Here is a 25,177-nt window from a genome sequence, read left to right as displayed (position 1 = left end):
ATTTAATAGAGCCCTAGTGAGAGTCTGACTCTCTCTCTCTCAATCTGGCAGTTCTGTTTAAACTCAAAGTGCTACACAGGTGAAGAAGCAGAATCTAATAGGGAAAGTATTGATTAGATTCTTTATTTAATTATTAATGGATAATTACAATTAGCACCAAATCCATTAATTAAATAAAGAGCCAATTAAATTAGCAAATTCTAAATAACTCCCTATATGATAACAATTTATCATATACAACCCCCACTAATCAACACCATCATTATGGAATCTAGGGCATGTACACATGTACTGCCAAACCCCAATCCATAGTACATGTCCATATAAGAGCGTCTGTGCATCTGATCGGGTCCTGCAAAACTCGATAAAACACTTTATTTGAAATAATTATAAATAATGTATCATTTTATGTAAAATAAATTTTGCAAAACCATTTCCAAAACGATACTGGATCCAGATTCTGATCTGACCATGCATAGACAGTCTCTATCTTGGTGTTCTCCAATCGGGCAGCGGTGACCGTGTTGGATAACTCCTTCACTCACAAAGTATTCACGCATTCCCAGAACACCGGCTTTGACTCGCTTGAGTCTCAGTCATTGATGAACCAAAGAATGCGATCACACTTTACAGTGACAGGGTTCCCTCAGGTACAGGGTGTCGATGACACATGTCTATCCCTTCCTACATCTGGCAGTAATACATGAGGGAATCGATAAAGTAGATTCTTTGCCAATGCACACATCAAACATGTGAGCACTCGCATTCGTATCCTGACATCACATGTCTAGGCATACCCAATGCGACGACCATATGATAAGGGTGCCCAGCCTAAGCCCTAGTCGTGACTACCATTTTAAGTATAACTTACGGACACATATTGCTCAAAAAGTTTATATCGCATGTGACAATATTAAACTAAAATGTATAAATATTCAATACAAAGGTGAACCGCGTTGAACCGGAGCGAACAGGATTTGATGGACACACACTTGTCCAACATACACCCCATGACCCCAATCAATTAGAAAAATATTTTAAATAATATTTATAATTGAAGTTTTTTCAATAGTTTTTTGAGAACTTGATCTCCGAGGTTTAGCCTATTCTGCATGATTGTTCTTCTATTAGAATAGATCTCTAAACCTGGGTTTTGGCCTTTCTCTGATCTCTTTGTGAATTACAATTTGTCTCCTATTTCTGTTATATGTATGCTTCTATTTATGTGATCTTGTCTCTACTAGTCTCCAGCTAGATCGTTTGGTTTGGGATTAATTTACATTAGGGAGAAGGAGCCACACCGTCCCTATGCGGTAAGCTAACCGGCAGCACCATTGGGGGCATGGAATGGAACATCATAGAGGAGGGACAAAGGGGTCATTTTAAAGGGAAAAGAGAGATATAGACATAAAGGACGCTAGCTTACGATACACCGGTGGTATGCCCAGCCTTTTCCCTTTACATTAATATGGAACTAAAACTCAAGTATAGAAGTATACACATTTGATGTGCAGGTTCTTGAGTTTCGCCAGCAACAAAAAGAAATGGAGATGATTATGTGTTTAGTCTGTTGTCATTCCAAATTTCTCAATAAAGACTTATGTTTTTCCTTCACCTCTAGGAATGATGTGACCATATGATTGGACTCTTGTGTCATCATTACTCCTAATGTATAGAGTTGAAATTAGTCATCTTAATTCTATTCAACACTGCCGATGGCCATGGGGAGGGGATTCCTCTTTCACCATGGGTGAAGGTAACTCAATCCTCTCAATAGCATCCAAGTATAATTCCAGGATTTCCTCTTCCCCAAACTTTGTAAGGGTTGTGATCTTATGACCATGGAGAGATGGGTTTTCATCTTGCTTGTAGAGAATATTATTCTAGTCGGATCAGTCGCCCTCCCTCGGTCCCTTTCTAATGATGTTTGGATTAGAATCGGTCAGTATCAGTGAGAAATTGATAAGAATCGACTCAAATATGCCCTAACCCTAGTTTATGGAAGGGTGATCAGTTGAATTGGATTAGCCGATCTAATCTCCATTTTTTGAACCCTGGTAGAGATCCCCTAAATTTTTGCCAAAGTCAAATAGTTATCCAACAACTTTTGACCTGATTATCAAACCTAATATGTGTAACCAAACAATTAATAAAAATTGACTATAAAAAAAGGATGGATTGTTCTAACTTTCTAGTGATGTTATCACATTGTATAAAAAGAAAAATGTTTCACCTACGATACATAATATTTTTGTACCTAACCACATATCTAACCTTAATCAAATGGATGCTATCTCTAATTTTTTTATTTATTTTATGGGAGATCATTTTCTGAGAGGGAGCGTGGTCCCTGTACACAGGCATCTTGGGGGTGGGATTTCTGCTTTTCATAGGGGATGGGGCAGTCATTTCATCCCCCACAATGTCTGAGCATGGACGGTACACTCCCCCAGAGAACTTTTCTCCTTATTTTATATTAGGTTGCAAAACTTAACTATATTTAATTTCTTTCGAGAAGGGAGGCCTTTCAAGTTTCACCTTGATATTAATTAAAAATAATTTTAATGAGCAATTTGAAAAATAAACACATGCACACTTACGGAATTGATTTTTTCAAAGCAGTAAGTTTGGAGTAGATTTGTTAGTTTAAACTAGTCATGCGAGACGAAGTCCCTATAGAGAGTTGAATATTAATAGGGATTTGGCATCACTTCTAGTGGTTTTGAAAAAAATTGAGGTTTCTGTAAACCTATATTTTTTGGGTAAATTAATTCAAATACTCTGCTTTTGTTAAGCATATTAAGATGAACAAATATTTATCCTGTGACATATCACATATCTAATGGGGTACAATTTATGGAGACAGGTAGATCCCATTATCCCTTGCTCACATGTAAAATTTTAGTCCAAAAGTTTATTAAGTGAATAATTAAATATTTAAAATTCCAGGACTATGGGAGAGTATTGTACGGTTGTGGTCAGAATACCATAGGTGTACATGGACAAACATGGGATGCATGTCAATACTTGAGTGCACATTTGATTAAATTAGGTTCCAAAAATTGACATGTAGCTAATCCAAACTATGTAATATCCGTAGTTTTACGTATCGAGTTCAAATTGGTCATATCATGCATTAAAATCGTGATAATATCTATTTAATAGTAAGAATAATCAATTCATTATTCCGCGTGGCACAATGAGTATGAGCTGCTCAGATATACTTATCAAAGGAGGGTGCTCAAATGACTTCCTCCCCAACCCCTTATTTTCTTACCCTTTTTAGGGACGATAGGGGAGCAATTGTCAAGCATCACAATGAGCATGTATTAGATTTTGTTGGATTTTGTGTTTTCAAAATGTTCTTTTCTGAAAAGTTAAGTTTCAAAATACAAAAAACCCTTTCCGTTGACTTTGCTTTGTATTTGTTAGGAACACTTGTGTGTGTAGTTATTTGAACCATGGACCTCTTATGTAAATTTGTAAGGAAACTTGAAAAGGCATAAGAAGCTCTTCAAGTTTAGTCCCACATTGGTTAGGAACAAGTGGAGTGGTGAACTAATATCAGCTCATTTATCTTACAAGGGGCATAGGGTTCCAAGGGAAGTCTCCCTTGTCCTATATGTGAGGTTGGGTTTGCGATGTTTTTTGCATATGTTACCTATTCGAAGGAGTTCTGTATCTTCAAGGGTTTCTTTGACTTTTCATTCTTGATAGCAATCTATTTAAAAGGAAAATCAAATCCACTTCTCAACTTTTAGAAATAAAATTATTTGATCTGTAAGAATTTTTCAAATAAAAAAAGTGCCTCCCATATAAGCCATAATTTCAGTTGAAAAAGAGCTCTCACTTTAGAATAGTGGGAGTTGAAACTCCAAATAGTCTAGGATTGCTCATTAAGGCTTTAAGTAGTTTCGATGTGAGTACCATGGTTGATAGATTAATTTAGGGATTCGAAACAAAGTTAAAGTCTTTTGTTGAACCATGCCACATTATCCAATAATGGGAATTTGACACATTTGTGGATTTGATTTTTCAACAATATAGAATCATAGAAATTGATTATCATAGTTAGAATCCAATTGCTAATTTAGACTAATATGTGCCTCATGAAAGATTAGATTTGAAACTCTCGTGATCTAAACCTAAAGCGGCATCCTAGTGCACGACACTAGGGGTGTCAATCGGTCGGGCCTAGCCGGGCCTCATGGTGCTTAAAGTCTGCATCGTGATCGACCATTCAATTATTTGGGCTGGGCCTGGTCGGGCTTGGTCGGGTTAGGTCGGGCTTCCGACTATAATCGGGTCTTAAACGGTGCAAAACTAGGCTATGGCCCTGTTTAAATATAAACGGTGCGGCCATTTTCGAGTAGTGTGATCCCCGATTTCGTTCTAAATCTAGGATTCGTGACTCCACTCAAGCTGCGATTTCGATCCTTTTGTCTCTCAATAGCTATATCCACACAACTCCATTTTGGTCTAATGACAACCCAATCTCACTCTTCTGGCGAGCTTTCCATCACTAGTAACAAGTACATGTATACATGGTTATCTTAGGCATTAGTAACTTGTCCTCCTAATGACCACCTTATTTTTATGGTGAAGGGTTGAAGCAAGAACAGTTTATATGTAGATGCGATTCACCATCAACACTTCCAAAACCCAAAACCACTTCCGATCACCACCAACACCCAAAACCACATCTAAATCATTTATGTTTTCTGTGGTGTGTGAAACCTGTGGGTTTTCTAAGAGTATTTTTAAAGATGATAATGTCTACTCTCTCTACGTTACATGACAGACTTCACAAAATAAAGGAGGAATGTTTATTTTTTCCTAAATATAGGTGGAATCGGCCGGTCCTATCGACCGCCTGATTACTAAACGTGTCAAGCTTAAGCTACAGAAGGTTCTTGGGAGAGGGCATATTGATCTTTCATTAGTGAGAACATGTTTCTATCGAAATTTCACAAAATATTTTAGTTTTGATAAAAATCGAAACTAATTTACAATAAAAATTATGGGAGAATGTTCTCTGTGCCGCAGCACAAGCTGCGCCCAGGCACATGGGCCTGCCACTCAAGGGGTAGGGTGGTTATTGTGCCCACCCCCATGTGCCTGACCGTAGCCTCCGCTGCGGCACAGAGAACAGTGCCCCAAAAGTTATATGATCAAAATCAAACAAAATAATCAAGAATTTTATTGAATTGTTTCGATTTCGATTTCAAGGAGTCGAAATTAGAAATTTCAATCCTAAGTAGAGAACTTCCATTCTCACACATAAGTTTACAAGATATAGTAATAGTGTAAGAACAAAAAAGAGGACACAAACAGAGGTAAGATTGGTGGAGTATCCAATCCCTCTCTATATTACATAATCAGACCAGTCACTTAGAAAAGAGTTGCATATTTGACATAATCGGGTTCTATTTGCCACCAAGCAATCTAGCCGGGTTTCCGACGACAGTAGTCCAAGCGGGTACTTCCTTTAGTACCACAGACCCGGCACCAATCTTAGCCCCTTCTCCAATCCGAACATTACCCAAAACTTGAGTCCCTGCTCCCACCAAAACCCCATCTCCAATCTTTGGATGTCTATCTCCAGATTGCTTCCCTGTACCTCCTAAGGTGACATTATGAAGGATGGACACATTATTACCCACCACTGCCGTCTCTCCGATCACGATTCCGGTTGCATGATCCAGCAAAATGCCCCGCCCGATCTTGGCTCCCGGGTGGATATCCACAGCGAACACCTCAGAGACCCGGTTTTGAATTAACAGGGCCAACACATTCCGGCCCTTAGACCATAGCTTATGGGCTACCCTATGGGCTTGACAAGCCTGAAAGCCCTTGAAATGAAGGAGACATTGCACGTAACTGATACAGACTGGGTCACATTCCTTGGCCGCCCTGAGATCGTCCCTTATTGCTTTTCTGATCTCTGGGTCCTCCTTGAAGACGCCAAAGAAAATCTCAACCAGGGTATTAGAGGAAAGGGAAGAATTGCTTAGTTTTGTCGCCAAATGTGTCGCCAGCGCCTTCTCCAAAGAATCATGGGCTAGAATTGTGCAGAAGTAGTCGCCAGATAAGATGGGTTCTTGCTCCACATCGCGCTGAGCTTCTTCTCGCACCTTTAACCAAATCTCATCTCCCCTGTATTCTCCATCATCGATGGTGCCAGAGGAGGCAAAGGTGTTTTGATCTTGATGAGTGACGGGAGCACAAGTGACGACATTGGGGAAATTGGGTCTAGAGAATTGAACGTAATTGAAAAGAAGATGATCGACTACCTGGGTTCGATCAAAATCGTAGCAGGAGTTGTCGAGGCAGGCGGACATTATTACGGTTTTGGTGTTGTAGCTGTTGCAGTGGTGGCACCTGCAATCGATGGTGTTTCCCGGAACGACTCGAGGGCCGACCAAAGATGCAGACATATCAGGTTCTGGTTCGATCTTAGAAATTTAGAAGATTTGGGATTAGAAGATGGGCTTTTCAAATCTTTCTGTAGTAAAGGTCTCTTGGGGAATCGTGGACGAAAATGGATTGCTTAAATAGAGTCGAAGAAAGCTCCTACTTTTTATATTGCACATCAGTATCATACGGATAATATACTCTCCCTTTTAATCCTGATATAATCGTATAATTTTATATTAAAATGTTGATATATCACAATAATATTTTACAAGCAAAACAAATGTACATTTTATCAACGTTTTAATTAATTAATAAATTTATTATTTTTTTTTAGGAGGGAGAAAATGGATTTTATTGACAACTCATCAAATAGGAGTGATGCATTTATCATTCCGATGAGACTTTTGTCCCCATATAACATCTTGTATAATCAAATAATTTTATATTAAAATGTTGATATATCTCATTAATATTTTACAAGCAAAACAAATGTACATTTTATCAACGTTTTAATTAGTTAATAAATTTATTATTTTTTTTTTAGGTGGGAGAAAATGGATTTTATCGACAACTCATCAAATAGGAGTGATGCATTTATCATTCCGATGAGACTTTTGTCCCCATATAACATCTTGTGTGCAAATCGTGCACCATGCACCCCTGCTTGATTCCCTACGACCACAGAGCATCCAAATAAGATCTATACGTCTTGAATGGCTGTTGATTGATTCTACACTCTCCATTTGACAAGTAGCAAGATGGAATCTTGGAGCAACACTATTGCCTTCTTGAGAAGAACTGCAATTTGAAGCCAGTCACAAAGATAGGGAGGCAGTTTTCCTTCATCCACGGTCAAGGCTTTCTCTTGACCGAAAGGCTCAGATGGCATACAAAGGGTATCGGGGAACAGTTAAGGGGTATTATCGATTTCATACTGTAAGGGATAGATAATTTATCAAATCTAAATGGGTGTACTTTTCCTTCACCCATTGGTGCCGGAAATTTTTTACACACTAGTAGAGTTCTTGTTGAATTTGACCAATTGCATCAGTTTTTTTTTATAAGAAAGGACCATACATTGCTGACTTTACAGGAGAAAGTTTTCCTACAACCTATTGCGTGTTCATAACTTGAAAACAACCTCTCTTGGGAAGCAGGAGGTAAGTCTGCGTGCATTTGTCCCTCCCAGAACTTATACGGGGAGCCTTGTGCATTGGGATGCTCTTTAAAGTTTTCCTACAGCCATAGTGTAGAGTTCAACCACCATCCTAGGTCCTAAACGATCCTCCTATTGGACAAAGTCGATAACACCCTCTCCCTATTACACGATACCCTCTCCCACCCATCCGAATGCCGTGGTCAAGGGGTCTACCTTTACTATGGTTGAAGAAAAACTTATTCTGATTTTATACGTATGCAAAATATTTTAGGTCATAAGGATACATTAAAACTCAAGGACGATTTTTAATCAATATGAAAAGAATTGATGCCGTAAGGACTACTTAATTGGGCTTAGGAAGGCTAGATTTTGGGCTATGAATGAGTTGTATGGGCCTTGAATCACTTGTTTATGAATTATTTAGCGTATTGAGCCTTAATAATAAGGCCTTAAAGTGGGGTGAAGTTAATATATAAGACCAGTGTCTCAAATATTTAGGTTAAACAAAGATACTTTTTTTTTAATTAAACTCTATTAAGTATAGTTGGTCTGTGAGAGTGATTAGAAAGTTCTTTTACAAATCAGTTTTGGAAATTTTTAAGGTTATATAAATATGTATACACCCCATGACCCCAATCAATTGGAAAAATATTTTGAATAATATTTATAATCGAAGTTTTTTCAATAGTTTTTTGAGAACTTGATCTCTGAGTTTTAGCCTATTCTGCATGATTGTTCTTCTATTAGAATAGATCTCTAAACCTGGGTTTTGGCCTTTCTCTGATCTCTCTGTGAATTACAATTTGTCTCCTATTTCTGTTCTATGTATTCTTCTATTTATGTGATCTTGTCTCTACTAGTCTCCAGCTAGATCGTTTGGTTTGGGATTAATTTACATTTGGGAGAAGGAGCCACACCGTCCCTGTGTGGTAAGCTAACCGGCAGCACCATTGGGGGCATGGAATGGAACATCATAGCGGAGGGACAAGGGGGTCATTTTAAAGGAAAAAGAGAGATATAGACATAAAGGACGCTAGCTTGCGATACACCGGTGGTATGTCCAGCCTTTTTCCTTTACATTAATATGGAACTAAAACTCAAGTATAGAAGTATACACATTTGATGTGCAGGTTCTTGAGTTTCGCCAGCAACAAAAAGAAACGAAGATGATTATGTGTTTAGTCTGTTGTCATTCCAAATTTCTCAATAAAGACTTAAGTTTTTCTTTCACCTCTAGGAATGATGTGACCATATGATTGGACTCTGGTTTCATCGTTACTCCTAATGTATATAATTTAAATTACTCCTCTCAATTCTATTCAACACTGCCTATGGCCATGGGGAGGGGATTCCTCTTTCACCATGGGTGAAGGTAACTCAATCCTCTCAATAGCATCCAAGTATAATTCTAGGATTTCCTCTTCCCCAAACTTTGTAAGGGTTGTGATCTTATGACCATGGAGAGATGGGTTTTCATCTTGCTTGTAGAGAATATTATTCTAGTCGGATCAGGTGCCCTCCCTCGGTCCCTTTCTAATGATGTTAGGATTAGAATCGGTCAGTATCAGTGAGAAATTGATAAGAATCGACTCAAATATGCCCTAACCCTAGTTTATGGAAGGGTGATCAGTTGAATTAGATCAGCCGATCTAATCCCCATTTTTTGAACCCTGGTAGAGATCCCCTAAATTTTTGCCAAAGTCAAATAGTTATCCAACAAATTTTGACCTGATTATCAAACCTAATGTGTGTAACCAAACAATTAATAAAAATTGACTATAAAAAAAAGATGGATTGTTCTAACTTTCTAGTGATGTTGTCACATTTGTATAAAAAGAAAAACGTTTCACCTATGGTACAGAATATTTTTGTACCTAACCACATATCTAACCTTAATCAAATAGATGCTATCTCTAATTTTTTTTTATTTTTTTATGGGAGATCATTTTTTGAGAGGGAGCGTGGTCCCTGCACACAGGCATCTTGGGGGTGGGATTTCTACTTTTTATAGGGGATGGGGTAGTCATTTCGTCCCCCATAATGTCTAAGCATGGACGGTACACCCCGTAGAGAACTTTTCTCCTTATTTTATATTAGGTTGCAAAACTTAACTATATTTAATTTCTTTCGAGAAGGGCGGCCTTTCAAGTTTCACCTTGATATTAATTTAAAATAATTTTTGTTGGGGTAAATTCCACACATCACTATGGTTTTGATGATAACAAATAAGTTAGTTGTACTAACCTGTGTTATATTGTATGGAGAGACTTCATAAGAGATGAACATCAAGTAAGGGGGAGCATGTAAAAGCTTGATGCACCAAGACAAAGATTTCAAAGATTGTTGTGAAGTGAAGGACTACTTTCAAGACTTCTATTCAAGCAGCTATTTGAGATATAAGACCTCAAGAACATGTTTCTTCTTGTATCTAGTTGTATCATAATTTAAAGTCACAATTGATGTAATGCACACACATACATGCATTCATTTAGATGGACTTTAGGAGGTTTAAATTAATCCCAATCCATGTGACCAAACCCAATTGAAATCATCGAGTAAGTCCAATAAAGGACTTAACTAATTTCAGCAGAAATTTGGTGAAAAGGCATACCGGATTAGGTGAACCGGCATACCGGATCAGTGTTGCAATCTCAGAAAAGTACCTGCAGTAGCCTTCCAGCCCACGCCAGATTGTAATCCAGTATACCGGATCATGAACCGGCATACCGGATCATAATCTAGCATACCGGATTAATAAAAGACTATTATAATTTGACCGTTATTCCTTTATTGAGTAAGGAAATTAGGTAATCCGACATACTGGATTATATATGGCTTTTGGAATCCGATCGTAATTTAGATTCCTAATTAAATTAATCCACCTAACCTATAAATACACTATTGTTTAAGGCTCTAATGACTACTAATAATCATCATTAAGAGACTTCATCATAAGCTCACACACAAAAGACTACTCTACCTCAATTAGCTTCAAGCTTCAAAGGTGGAAGATAGTTTTATGAATCTAAGGTTGAGGTAATCCTAATCTTAGTACACTTTTCATTTTATGTGTAGTTGAGTCCTCTTGCTCTCAATCAAAAGTAGTTTGAGTCCTCTTGCTCATTAACTCAAGATTAGTTGTTGTTGAGTTCTCTTGCTCATTATTCAAGAGTTGTACGAGTTCTCTTGCTCACACTCAAGAGTTGTTATAGTAAAATTCTCTCTAAGGTAAGAGAAGTGGACGTAGGCAAGCTTGGCCGAACCACTATAAATCTTGTGTGTTATCTTTATTGCTTGTTTGTTTTACTTGTATTCCTTAGATAATTTTTTATTCCGCAGTATTTTAGCATATTCCGCTATCTTCACCTATTCACCCCCCCTCTAGGTGAATTCACAATTTTAAAGAACAATTTGAAAAATAAACACATGCACACTTACGGAATTGATTTTTTCAAAGCAGTAACTTTGGAGTAGATTTGTTAGTTTAAACTAGTCATGCGAGACCAACTCCCAAAAGAGAGTTGAATATTAGTGGGGATATGACATCACTTCTAGTGGTTTTGAAAAAATTGAGGTTTCTATAAACCTATATTTTATGGGTAAATTAATTCAAATACTCTGCTTTTGTTAAGCTTATTAAGATGAACAAATATTTATCCTGTGACATATCACATATCTAATGGGGTACAATTTATGGAGACAGGTAGATCCCATTATCCCTTGCTCACATGTAAAATTTTAGTCCAAAAGTTTATTAAGTGAATAATTAAATATTTAAAATTTCAGGACTATGGGAGAGTATTGTACGGTTGTGGTCAGAATACCATAGGTGTACATGGACAAACATGGGATGCATGTCAATACTTGAGTGCACATTTGATTAAATTAGGTTCCAAAAATTGACATGTAGTTAATCCAAACTATATATGTAATATCCGTAGTTTTACGCATCGAGTTCAAATTGGTCATATCATGCATTAAAATCGTGATAATATCTATTTAATAGTAAGAATAATCAATTCATTATTCCGCGTGGCACAATGAGTATGAGCTGCTCAGATATACTTATCAAAGGAGTGTGCTCAAATGACTTCCTCCCCAACCCCTTATTTTCTTACCCTTTTTAGGGAAGATAGGGGAGCAATTGTCAAGCATCACAATGAGTATGTATTAGATTTTGTTGGATTTTGTGTTTTCAAAATGTTCTTTTATGAAAAGTTAAGTTTCAAAATACAAAAAACCCTTTCCGTCCACTTTGCTTTGTATTTGTTAGGAACACTTGTGTGTGTGTGTGTGTGTGTGTGTGTGTAGTTATTTGAACCATGGACCTCTTATGTAAACTTGTAAGGAAACTTGAAAAGGCATAAGAAGCTCTTCAAGTTTAGTCCCACATTGGTTAGGAACTAGTGGAGTGGTGAACTAATATCAGCTCATTTATCTTACAAGGGGCATAGGGTTCCAAGAGAAGCCTCCCTTGTCCTATGTGTGAGGTTGGGTTTGTGGTGTTTTTTGCATATGTTACCTATTCGCAGGAGTTCTGTATCTTCAAGGGTTTCTTTGACTTTTCATTCTTGATAGCAATCTATTTAAAAGGAAAATCAAATCCACTTCTCAACTTTTAGAAATAAAATTATTTGGTCTGTAAGAAATTTTCAAATAAAAAAAATGCCTCCCATATAAGTCATAATTTCAGTTGAAAAAGAGCTCTCACTTTAGAATAGTGGGAGTTGAAACTCCAAATAGTCTAGGATGCCCATTAAGGCTTTAAGTTGTAGTTTCGATGTGAGTACCATGGTTGATAGATTAATTTAGGAATTCCAAGCAATGTTAAAGTCTTTTGTTGAACCATACCACATTATTCAATAATGAGAATTTGACACATTTGTGGATTTGATTTTTCAACAATATTGAATCATAGAAATTGATTATCATAGTTAGAATCCAATTGCTAATTTAGACTAATATGTGCCTCATGAAAGATTAGATTTGAAACTCTCATGATCTAAACCTAAAGCGGCATCCTAGTGCATGATACTAGGGGTGTCAATCGGTCGGGCCTAGCTGGCCTCATAGTGCCTAAAGTCTGCACCGTGACCGACCATTTAATTATTCGGGCTGGGCTTGGTCAGGCTCAGTCGGGTTAGGTCGGACTTCAGGTTATAATCGGGTTTTAAACGGTGCAAAACTGGGCTATGGCCCTGTTTAAATATAAATGGTGCGGCCATTTTCGAGTAGTGTGATCCCCGATTTCATTCTAAATCTAGGATTCGTGATTCCACCCAAGCTGCGATTTTGATCCTTTTGTGTCTCAGTAGCTATATCCACATGACTCCATTTGGGTCTAATGACAACCCAGTCTCACTCTTCTGGCGAGCTTTCCATCACTAGTAACAACTACATGTATACATGGTTATCTTAGGCATCAGTAACTTGTCCTCCTAATGACCACCTTATTTTTATGGTGAAGGGTTGAAGCAAGAACAATTTATTTGTAGATGCGATTCACCATCAACACTTCCAAAGCCCAAAACCACTTCCGATCACCACCAACACCCAAAACCACTTCTACATTGTAGACACCAATTTTTGTCACCACCTTCGGCAATGATGACAATAGGATACGGACAGACATCGGTATCTCTCTCAAGAAGGACTCTTGTCCCTACATCTGAACCAAATCACCCTAACATCCCTAAAATGACTTATCAAACCCTTTTACTAAATGCTAAAGGAGGTACTGCTCACCCTCCCCCACCACGGCGGTCCCGCTAGGAGCCCATTTCAGGCCCAAAAACAAAGGAAAAAAGGCACTGTGCTCCCACGGCACCGTGGAGATGTGTACTTGATTTCCATGACGCTATGAGGGGGTGTGACATCAGCTTGCTGTTGTCACCCACGGCGCCGTGGACACCTCCACGGCGCTGTGGAGAATTTATCTGGCCAGGAGTGAGAAGGGTCCCCTCCCTATAAATAGGAGGGTCCCCCTCCCTCATTTCTCAAGGTTTTTCAGGCTAGGGGACCCTCCACAGGCGATTTCTATCCATTTTCTGCTCCTTTTCCCCCCTTTTCCTCCCTCTCTCTACCGTGAGTATGTGAGTGACTAAATTCGTTTCGGTGGGGTAGATCCTTCGATTACCCATCCGAATTTAGAACGATTCTGCTCTTTGAATTGGTTATTCCGTCAGTGTACGGATAACATAAAAACCCCTTTTGCAGTCGTTACTCTGTCTGCATACAGATAACAAGAATCCTTTATATAGCCGTTACTCTGCCCGAAGTTTGAGTAGCGAAACCCATCTCATATAGTCCTTACTCTGTCCGACAAGAGAGAGACAAGCCAATCGTCCATCTCCACCTGAGCCATGGGACATCACATATTTCGCACTCGGTGCGCTTTCATTTATTTCGTGTATTTCTTGACAGGTATCTGTATCTTTCCTTCTTATTATTTTTGGCATAATGTAGACAATTAAAGTAACTCATTTTAGTGTACATAGTAAATGATTTTTCTTTCTTTGTCATGATTAGTGCATCATAACTTAGCTTTACATGTTAGTATAGGATATATTATTAAGGGAGAATATTTAAAAATCAGCATCTAGTCGAAAGACCGATTTATCCAGGCGAGATGGGTGCCTAACACCTTCCCACCCTCGCAACCTGACTGCTTACCCTGAATCTCTGACTAGACCATATGGAATCACATAGTCCTTTCCGCTAACCCCGGATGGGGCTACACCCATTGGGTCTAGGCCCTAACCCTAGGTGGCGACTCCATTTCTTTATAAAGCATGATCCCAATCTCCATGATGATATATCGAAACGATACACCGTTATTCATCGAAGCCAATCTTTGTCGCCATAAGGCTAAGGAACCCTTGTCCCAAGGACCACAGTACTTACAAAATCATTTCTGTTTTCTGTGGTTTATGAAACCTGTGGGTTTTCTAAGAATATTTGTAAATATGATAATCTTTACTCTCTCTACGTTACATGACAGACTTCACAAAACAAAGGAGGAATGTTTATTTTTTCCTAAATATATGTGGAATCGGTTGGTCCGATCGACCGCCCGATTACTAAACGTGTCAACCTTAAGCTACAAAAGGTTATAGGGAGAGGGCATATTGATCTTTCATTAGTGAGAACATGTTTCTATCGAAATTTTGCAAAACAATTTAGTTTTGATAAAAATCAAAACTAATTTACAATAAAAATTATGGGAGAATGTTCTCTGTGCCGTAGCACAGGCTGCGCCCAGGCACATGGGCCTGCCACTCAGGGGGTAGGGTGGTCATTACGCCCACCCCCATGTGCCTGACCATAGCCTCCACTGTGGCACAGAGAACAGTGCCCCAAAAGTTATATGATCAAAATCAAACAAAATAAATCAAAAATTTTATCGAATTGTTTTGATTTCGATTTCAATTTCAAGGAGTCGAAATTAGAAATTTCAATCCTAAGTAGAGAACTTCCATTCTCACACATAAGTTTACAAGATATAGTAATAGTGTAAGAACAAAAAAGAAGGCGCAAACAGAGGTAAGATTGGTGGAATATCCAATCCCTCTCTATACTACATAATCAGACCAGTCACTTAGAAAATAGTTGCTTATTTGACATAATTGGGTTCTGTTTGCCACGGAGCAATCTGGCCGGGTTTCCGACGGCAGTAGTCCAAGTGGGTACTTCATTTAGTACCACTGACCCGGCACCAATCTTAGCCCCTTCTCTAACCCGAACATTACCCAAAACTTGAGTCCCTGCTCCCACCAAAACCCCATCTCCAATCTTTGGATGTCTATCTCCAGATTGCTTCCCTGTACCACCTAAGGTGACATTATGAAGGATGGACACATTGTTACCCACCACTACCATCTCTCCGATCACGATTCCAGTTGCATGGTCCAGCAAAATGCCCCGCCCGATCTTGGCTCCCGGGTGGATATCCACAATGAACACCTCAGAGACCCGGTTTTGAATTAACAGGGCCAACACATTCTGGCCCTTAGACCATAGCTTACGGGCTACCCTATGGGCTTGACAAGCCTGAAAGCCCTTGAAATGAAAGAGACATTGCACGTAACTGATACAAGCCGGGTCACGTTCCTTGGCTGCCTTGAGATCGTCCCTTATCGCTTTTCTGATCTCTGGGTCCTCCTTGAAGACGCCGGAGAAAACCTCAACCAGGGTATTAGAGGAAAGGGAAGAATTGCTCAGTTTCGTCGCCAAATGTGTCGCCAGCGCCTTCTCCAGAGAATCATGGGCTAGAATTGTGCAGAAGTAGTAGCCAGACAAGATGGGTTCTTGCTCCACATCGCGCTGAGCTTCTTCTCGCACCTTTAACCAAATCTCATGTCCCCTGTATTCTCCACCGTCGACGGTGGCAGAGGAGACAGAGGTGTTTTGATCTTGATGAGTGATGGGAGCACAAGTGACGACATCGGGGAAGTTGGGTCTAGAGAATTGAACGTAATTGAAAAGAAGATGATCGACTACCTGGGTTCGATCAAAGTCGTAGCAGGAGTTGTTGAGGCAGGCGGACATTATTATGGTTTTGGTGTTGTAGCTATTAAGGTGGTGGCACCTGCAATCGATGGTGTTTCTCGGAACGACCAAAGATGCAGACATATCAGGTTCTGGTTCGATCTTAGAAATTTAGAAGATTTGGGATTAGGAGATGGGCTTTCAAATCTTTCTGTAGTGAAGGTCTCCTGGGGAATCGTGGACAAAAATGGATTGCTTAAATAGAGTCGAAGAAAGCTCCTACTTTTTATATTGCACATCAGTATCATACAGATAATATACTCTCCCTTTTAATCCTAATATAATCATTTAATTTATTATTAAAATGTTGATATATCCCATTAATATTTTACAAGCAAAACAAATGTACATTTTATCAACGTTTTAATTAATTAATAAATTTATTATTATTTTTTTTTAGTAGGGAGAAAATGGATTTTATCGACAACTCATCAAATAGGAGTGATGCATTTATCATTCCGATGAGACTTTTGTCCCCATATAACATCTTGTATAATCATATAATTTTATATGAAAATGTTGATATATCCCATTAATATTTTACAAGCAAAACAAATGTACATTTTATCAACGTTTTAATTAATTAATAAATATATATATATATATATATATATATATATATATATATATATATATATATATATATATATATATATATATATATTTTAGGAGGGAGAAAATGGATTTTATCGACAACTCATCAAATAGGAGTGATGCATTTATCATTCCGATGAGACTTTTGTCCCCATATAACATCTTGTGTGCAAATCGTGCACCATGCACTTGTGCTTGATTCCTTACGACCACAGAGCATCCAAATCAGATCTATACGTCTTGAATGGCTGTTGATTGATTCTACACTCTCCATTTGACAAGTAGCAAGATGGAATCTAGAAGCAACACAATTGCCTTCTTGAGAAGAACTGCAATTTGAAGCCAGTCACAAGGATAGGGAGGCAGTTTTCCTTCATCCACGGTCAAGGCTTTCTCTTGACCGAAGGGCTCGGATGGCGTGGAAAGGGTATCGGGGAACAATTAAGGGGTATTATCGATTTCATATTGTAAGGGATAGATGATTTATCAAATCTAAATGGGTGTACTTTATCTCACCCATTGGTGCCGGAAAATTTTTTCACACTAGTAGAGTTCTTGTTGAATTTGACCAATTGCATCAGTTTTTTGATAAGAAAGGACCATACATTGCTGACTTTACAGGAGAAAGTTTTCCTACAACCTATTGCGGGTTCATAACTTGAAAACAACCTCTCTTGGGAAGCAGGGGGTAAGGCTGCGTGCATTTGTCCCTCCCAGAACTTATAGGGGGAGCCTTGTGCATTGGGATGCTCTTTAAAGTTTTCCTACAGCCATAGTGTAGGGTTCAACCACCATCCTAGGTCCTAAGACATCCTCCTATTGGACAAAGTCGATAATACCCTCTCCCTATTACACGATACCCTCTCCCACCCATCCGAATGCCGTGGTCAAGGGGTCTACCTTTACTATGGTTGAAGAAAAACATATTCTGATTTTATGTGTATGTAACATATTTTAGGTCATAAGGATGGTCATAAGGATACATTAAAACTCAAGGACGATTTTTAATCAATATGAAAAGAATTGATGCCGTAAGGACTGCTCAATTGGGCTTAGGAAGGCTAGATTTTGGGCTATGAATGAGTTGTATGGGTCTTGAATCACTTGTTTATGAATTATATAGCGTATTGAGCCTTAATAATAAGTCCTTAAAGTGGGGTGAAGTTAATATATAAGACCTTAGTCTTAAATATTTAAGTTAAACAAAGATACTTTTTTTTTTATTAAACTCTATTAAGTATAGTTGGTCTGTGAGAGTGATTAGAAAGTTCTTTTACAAATCAGTTTTGGAAATTTATAAGGTTATATAAATATGTATACACCCCATGACCCCAATCAATTAAAAAAATATTTTGAATAATATTAATAATTGAAGTTTTTTCAATAGTTTTTTGAGAACTTGATCTCTGAGTTTTAGCCTATTCTGCATGATTGTTCTTCTACTAGAATAGATCTCTAAACCTGGGTTTTGGCCTTTCTCTGATCTCTCTGTGAATTACAATTTGTCTCCTATTTCTGTTCTATGTATTCTTCTGTTTATGTGATCTTGTCTCTACTAGTCTCCAGCTAGATCGTTTGGTTTGGGATTAATTTACATTAGGGAGAAGGAGGCACACCGTCCCTGTGCGGTACGCTAACCGGCAGCACCAATGGGGGCATGGAATGGAACATCATACAGGAGGGACAAGGGGGTCATTTCAAAGGAAAAAGAGAGATATAGACATAATGGACGCTAGCTTACGATACACCGGTGGTATGCCTAGTCTTTTCCCTTTACATTGATATGGAACTAAAGCTCAAGTATAGAAGTATACACATCTGATGTGCAGGTTCATGAGTTTCACAAGCAACAAAAAGAACCTGAGATGATTATGTGTTTGCTCTGTTGTCATTCCAAATTTCTCAATAAAGACTTAAGTTTTTCCTTCATCTCTAGGAATGATGTGACCATATGATTTGATTCTTGTGTCATCATTACTCCTATTGTATATAATTGAAATTACTCCTCTCAATTCTATGCAACACTGGCGATGGCCATGGGGAGGGGATTCCTCTTTCACCATGGGTGAAGGTAACTCAATCATCTCAATAGCGTCCAAGTATAATTCTTGGATTTCCTCTTCCCCAAACTCTGTAAGGGTTGTGATCTTATGACCATGGATGGGTTTTCATCTTGCTTGTAGAGAATATTATTTGAGCTGGATCAGGCTCCCTCCCTCGGTCCTTTTTAATGATGTTTAGATTAGAATCGATCAGTATCAGTAAGAAATTGATAAGAATCGGTTCAAATATGCCCAAACCCTAGTTCATGGAAGGGTGATCAGTTGAGCTGGATCAGCCAATCCGAATCAGCCGATCTAACCACCATTTTTTGAACCCGGGTAGAAATCGCCTAAATTTTTGCCAAAGACAAATAGTTATCCAACAAAATTTGACCTGATTATCAAACCTAATATGTGTAACCAAACAATTCATAAAAGTTGACTATAAAAAATGATGTATTATTCTAACTTTCTAGTGATGTTATCATATTTGTATAAAAAGAAAAACGTTTCACCTAGGCACAGAATATTTTTGTATCTGACCACATATCTAACCTTAATCAAATGGATGCTACCTCCAATTTTTTTTATTTATTTTATGGGAGACTATTCTCTGTGAGGGAGCGTGGCCCATGTACACATAGGACCAATGAGAATAGGCACAGAGACATCTTTGGGGTGAGATTTCTGCTTTTCATAGGGGATGGGGTAGTCATTTCGTCCCTCACAATGTCTGAGCATGGACGGTACACTTTCCCACAGAGAACTTTTTTCCATATTTTTTATTAGGTTGCAGAACTTAACTATGTTTTATTTCTTTCGGGAAGGACGGCCTTTCAAGTTTCACTTTGATATTAATTAAAATTGGTTTTAATGAACAATTTGAAAAATAAACACATTGATACTTACGGAATTGATTTTTTCAAACCACCAACTTTGGAGTAGAATAGTTAGTTTAGACTAGTCATGCGAGACCAAGTCCCTAAAGAGAGTTGAATATTAATGGGGATTTGGCATCACTTCTAGTGGTTTTGAAAAAAATTTGAGGTTTCTACAAACCTATATTTTATGGGCAAATTAATTCAAATACTCTGCTTTTGATAAGCTTATCAAGATGAATAAATATTTATCCTGTGACATATTACATATCTAAGAATCCGGATCAGCTATCCACATTGGGATGGTTGGGGACAGATCTGACCCCTCCATGGGTATTGGGTCCCACACCCCCATGGAGGGTTTAGATCTGTTCCCACCCGTCCCCATGTGGGTAGCAGATCCAAACTCCATATCTAATGGGGTACAATTTATGGAGACAGGTAGATCCCATTATCCCTTGCTCACATGTAAAATTTTAGTCCAAAAGTTTATGAAGTGAATAATTAAATATTTAAAAATTCAGGATTATGGGAGAGTTTTGTACGGTTGTGGTCAGAATACCATAGGTGTACATGGACAAACATGGGATGCATGTCAATACTTGAGTGCACATTTGATTAAATTAGGTTCCAAAAATTGACATGTAGCTAATCCAAACTATGTAATATCCGTAGTTTTACGTATCGAGTTCAAATTGGTCATATCATGCATTAAAATCATGATAATATCTATTTAATAGTAAGAATAATCAATTCATTATTCCGCGTGGCACAATGAGTATGAGCTGCCCAGATATACTTGTCAAAGGAGGGTGCTCAAATGACTTCCTCCCCAACCCCTTATTTTCTTACCCTTTTTAGGGGAGCAATTGTCAAGCATCACAATGAGCATGTATTAGATTTTGTTGGATTTTGTGTTTTCAAAATATTCTTTTTTGAAAAGTTAAGTTTCAAAATACCAAAAACCCCTTCTGTCCACTTTGTTTTGTATTTGTTGGGAATACTTATATGTGTGTGTGTGTATGGCGATTTGAACCATGTATCTCTCATGTAAACTTGTAAGGGAACTTGGAAAGGCATAAGAAGTTCTTCAAGTTTAGTCCCACATTGGTTAGGGACAAATGGAGTGGTGAAGTAATATGAGCTTATGTAGCTTACAAGGGACATAACCGCATAGGGTTCCAAGGGAAGTCTCTTTGTCTCATGTGTGAGGCTGGAGTCCGGGTGCTTTTCGCACATGTACCCATTCGTAGGGGTTGTGTATTCTCAAGGGTTTCTTTGACTTTTCATTCTTGATATCATCAATCTATTCTACAAGGAAAAACAAATCCACTTTTCAACTTTTAGAAATGAAATTATTTGGTCTGTAACAATTTTTCAAATCAAGAAAGTGCCTCCCATATAAGTCATAATTTCAGTGGAAAAAGAACTCTCATTTTAGGATAGTGGGAGTTGAAACTTCAAACAGTTTAGTTTAGGTTGTTCATTAAGGATTTAAGTTATAGTTTCAATGTGAGTACCATGGTTGATAGATTAATTTAGGGATTCCTAGCAATGCTAAAGTCTTTTGTTGAACAATACCACATTATTCGATAATGGGAATTTGACACATTTGTGGATTTGATTTTTCAACAATATTGAATCATAGAAATTGATTATCATAGTTAGAAACCAACTGCTAATTTCGATTAATATGTACCTCATGAAAGATTAAATTTTAACCCCAAAAAAAAAAAAATGAAAGATTAAATTTGAAACTCTCGTAATCTAAACCTAAATCGGCATCCTAGTGCACGACACTCTCACTACTGAAGGTTTTGGGGAGAGGCAGATGTACGCATACTTAATCCCTAGTATGACCGTTGATCTTTAATTAGCAAGAACATGTTTCTATCGAAATTTCACAAAATATTTTAATTTTGATAAAAATTGAAATTACAATAAAAATTACATGATCAAAATCAAACAAAATAGATCAAGAATTTTATTGAATTATTTCGGAATTTCAATCCTAAGAAGAGAACTTTCATTCTCACACATAAGTTTATAAGATATAACAATAGTGTAAGAAGATAAAAGAAGACGCAAACAGAGGTAAGATTAGTGGAATATCCAATCCATCTCTATATTACATAATCAGACCAGTCATTGAGAAAAGAGGTGTGATCCATGGTGAAGCTAGGGATCTTATTTGACATAATCGGGTTCTCTTTGCCACCAAGCAATCTGGCCGGATTTCCGACGGCAGTAGTCCAAGCAGGTACTTCCTTTAGTACCACTGACCCGGCACCAATCTTAGCCCCTTCTCCAACCCGAACATTACCCAAAACTTGGGTCCCTGCTCCCACCAAAACCCCATCTCCAATCTTTGGGTGTCTATCTCCAGATTGCTTTCCTGTACCTCCTAAGGTGACATTATGTAGGATGGAGACATTGTTACCCACCACCGCCGTCTCACCGATCACGACTCCGGTCGCATGGTCCAGCAAAATGCCCCGCCCGATCTTTGCTCCCGGGTGGATATCCACAGCGAACACCTCAGAGACACGGTTTTGAATTAACAGGGCCAACACATTCCGGCCCTGAGACCATAGCTTATGGGCTACCCTATGGGCTTGACAGGCCTGGAAGCCCTTGTAATTAAGGAGACATTGCACGTAACTGATACAGGCCGGGTCACGTTCCTTGGCCGCCCTGAGATCGTCCCTCATCGCCTTTCTGATCTCTGGGTCTTCCTTGAAGACACCGGAAAAGACCTCAACCAGGGTATGAGAGCAAAGGGAAGAATTGCTCAGTTTCGTCGCCAAATGTGTCGCTAGCGCCTTTTCCAGAGAATCATGGGCTAGAATTGTGCAGAAGTAGTAGCCAGACAAGATGGGTTCTTGCTCCACATCGCGCTGAGCTTCTTCTCTCACCTTTAACCAAATCTCATCTCCTCTGTCTTCTCCACCGTCGACGGTGGCAGAAGAGACAGAGGTGTTTTGATCTTGATGAGTGATGGGAGCACAAGTGACGACATCGGGAAAATTGGGTCTAGAGAATTGAACGTAATTGAAAAGAAGATGATCGACTACCTGGGTTCGATCTGAATCGTAGCAGGAGTTGTCGACGCAGGTGGACATTATTACGGTTTTGGTGTTGTAGCTCTTGCGGTGGTGGCACCTGCAATCGATGGTGTTTCCCGAAACGACTGGAGAGCCGACCAAAGATGCACACATAGAAGGTTCTGGTTCTGGTTCTGGTTCGATCTTAGGAGAAGCGCTTTCAACTCTTTCAGTGGTGAAGGTCTCCTGGGTAATCAGGGACGAAGATGGTTCTGGTTCGATCTTAGGAGAAGCGCTTTCAACTCTTTCAGTGGTGAAGGTCTCCTGGGTAATCAGGGACGAAGATGGATTGCTTAAATAGAGGCGAAGAAAGCTCCTGATTATTAATAATAATCAGTAATCAATTACCGGAACTTTCATAGAAATTGTAATCCTTTTGAATTTTTTTTTTAATTAATATTTTACTTAAATTATTTACTCCGTCAATAATTAAACGGCGTAGGGGAAAAGTAAAGCGTGACTTGCAACCATACTTGGGTAGGAAGGGAAAGGAAGAAATGGATTTCCGTCACTTCTGAGAATAAGTGACGTAATTTTATCAACAAAAAAAAAATAATAATAAGTGACGTAACGACTCACGTCTGTTCCAGGTTCCAGGTTACAGGTTAGGCCCCTAAACGATAAAATCGTGCGCCACAAGAATAAAACGGCAAGTGGGAAGCGCAACACCGTGGAAGTAAAGCTTTAATTTTCGATGAGAACGATAAATTAAAAAAATAAAAACAATTTTTGACTTTTTTTTATAAGAACAACAGTAAATTAACTAAACCAACCGATAAGAAACATAGTATTATCTTGGCTAACATAAAATTATTAGCTAATATAAAATTATCTTGGCTCTGGAAAGAGGAGATTTGGTGAGTCCTGGCAGAAAAACAATTTTTTGACTTATACATCAGATATTAGGGTTAATCATCAATGAATAAGGGAACATAGAGAAAGATGCTTGACAAAGAATTAAAGTGGGATTCCCTTCAAAAAACACAAAAGTGGGATGAATGAACTAGAGAGGTGTTTTATCCACACAAAAAATAGAGAGGCCTGTGTCTGGAGTAGGGATGTAAACAAATCGGATTCGGTTCGGATACGGATTGGATGTGATCGGATCCCAATGTTCCCTGGCCAAATACGAATACCTCTAAACGGATTCAGATGGATTCGGATATTTGACCATTCGTTTACATCTTTGCCTTCTGTAACCCATAACTTCCTCCCCCAACGGATACAATTCACTCTCAATCCATATCTCTTATATCATGACTCTCTTTTCCTCCTATTCTAGAACCAGTTGAATCTTCAAAAACCTTCAAGATCATCATTTACTTAATTTTTATTATTTAGTATTCAGATTTTTTTTTTCGGACGGATTTTTATTGGTGAATTTTTTTTCGAATATCTCTAAATAAATACATATGCGGATCGGATTCGGATTTTTGGATATTCATTTACATCCTTAATCTAGAGTGTTGTGTGACTGACGTATTCCTTTAAAGCTTAAAGAAAAGTTATATAAGACCATTGTACAATTGGCTATGATGTAGGGGGGCAGAATATTGGACAGTTAAAAAATGTTGTATTGAAAAACTAGATGTGACAGAGATGAGGTTATTAAGATGGATGTGCGAAAAACTAGGAACGATAAAACAAGGAACAATGACAATCTTCAAGAGAGCCGTTTGAGGTGGTATCATCATTTTCAATTGAGAAGTAGGGATGCCCCAATAAGGAGGAATAATATTATATTGGTTGAAGGAGCTAAAAGACCTAGGGGTAGGCATAGGAGAAGTGGTGAGGAAGGACATGCATAATCTACGTCTTATACCAAGTATGACCTCGGATAGAACCTATTGGAGGGCAAAGATCCATGTAGCAGACTCCATTTAGTTGAAATTCTTTTAATTTGCTGGGTTGTACCTCTTTCCTCTTTTATTTTATTTTTCATCTTTTATTTGTCATTTGGCATTTTTTTTATTTCTCATCTCATTTTTCATCTCTTTTTCCCCCCTATCTCTTCATCCCCCCCCCCCCCCCTTCCTTTTTTTGTTTTTTTTCTTGTGGACTTCAGTTTTTTCTATTTTATTCTAATTGGAATCATGTAGTTGATCCCATTTGTTGTATACACTAAGTACGTCAATAGTAAGTAGATAATGAAACAGTACATTTATTGTTGAGAGAAAAGTATACAATTATAATAGCATATGTTTCCTTCTTAAGAGGAAAACCTTGTGAAAAAGAGTTTTATGACCCAATCAATATTGGATTCTGATCTAATTTTTTCCTCCTTGCAAACAAGTTGTTGGGGGGAGATTTATTCGGTAAAAATGGATTTACAATGGTTAAGACATTCTCAAGAAAAGAAGACTCCCATGACTCTTAACCCAAAAGTTATTGTGCTAGACTTTGTTGAATTTCGATGGAGTTCATGTCAATTTTGAA

General features: G+C 38.2%; 2 protein-coding genes and 1 pseudogene across 3 annotated transcripts; all 3 read right to left on the bottom strand.

The window, feature by feature from the left end:
- Positions 1-29: 29 nt before the first annotated feature.
- Positions 30-22,853, bottom strand: LOC122641069 (serine acetyltransferase 1, chloroplastic-like). Of its 2 annotated transcripts, XM_043834389.1 has the most exons (3): positions 21,759-22,853; positions 14,350-14,360; positions 5,352-5,363 (listed from the first exon to the last, which is right to left on the bottom strand). In XM_043834389.1, exon 1 carries the CDS (start codon positions 22,757-22,759, stop codon positions 21,761-21,763), a length of 999 nt encoding a protein of 332 aa, XP_043690324.1. In that variant the 5' UTR covers positions 22,760-22,853; the 3' UTR covers positions 5,352-5,363; positions 14,350-14,360; positions 21,759-21,760. The 2 variants fall into 2 exon arrangements, with proteins under 2 accessions (XP_043690325.1, XP_043690324.1); XM_043834390.1 differs by lacking the exons at positions 5,352-5,363; positions 14,350-14,360 and adding an exon at positions 30-39.
- LOC122640223 (serine acetyltransferase 1, chloroplastic-like) lies at positions 5,367-6,341 on the bottom strand. Its single transcript, XM_043833374.1, has one exon. The coding sequence runs from the start codon at positions 6,339-6,341 to the stop codon at positions 5,427-5,429; it is 915 nt and encodes a 304-aa protein (XP_043689309.1). The 3' UTR covers positions 5,367-5,426.
- Positions 15,148-16,136, bottom strand: LOC122641071 (annotated as a pseudogene).
- Positions 22,854-25,177: the final 2,324 nt, after the last annotated feature.

Source organism: Telopea speciosissima, chromosome 9 (genome assembly GCF_018873765.1).
Source record: "Telopea speciosissima isolate NSW1024214 ecotype Mountain lineage chromosome 9, Tspe_v1, whole genome shotgun sequence".
NCBI lineage: Eukaryota > Viridiplantae > Streptophyta > Magnoliopsida > Proteales > Proteaceae > Telopea > Telopea speciosissima.
Note: the sequence above shows the minus strand (reverse complement) of the source record. Positions and strands in the feature narration are given on the sequence as shown.

Bases quoted from the DNA above. Each gene is read 5' to 3' on its own strand.
- LOC122641069 (XM_043834390.1), bottom strand. From the start codon at position 22,759: ATGTCCACCTGCGTCGACAACTCCTGCTACGATTCAGATCGAACCCAG.
- LOC122640223 (XM_043833374.1), bottom strand. From the start codon at position 6,341: ATGTCCGCCTGCCTCGACAACTCCTGCTACGATTTTGATCGAACCCAG.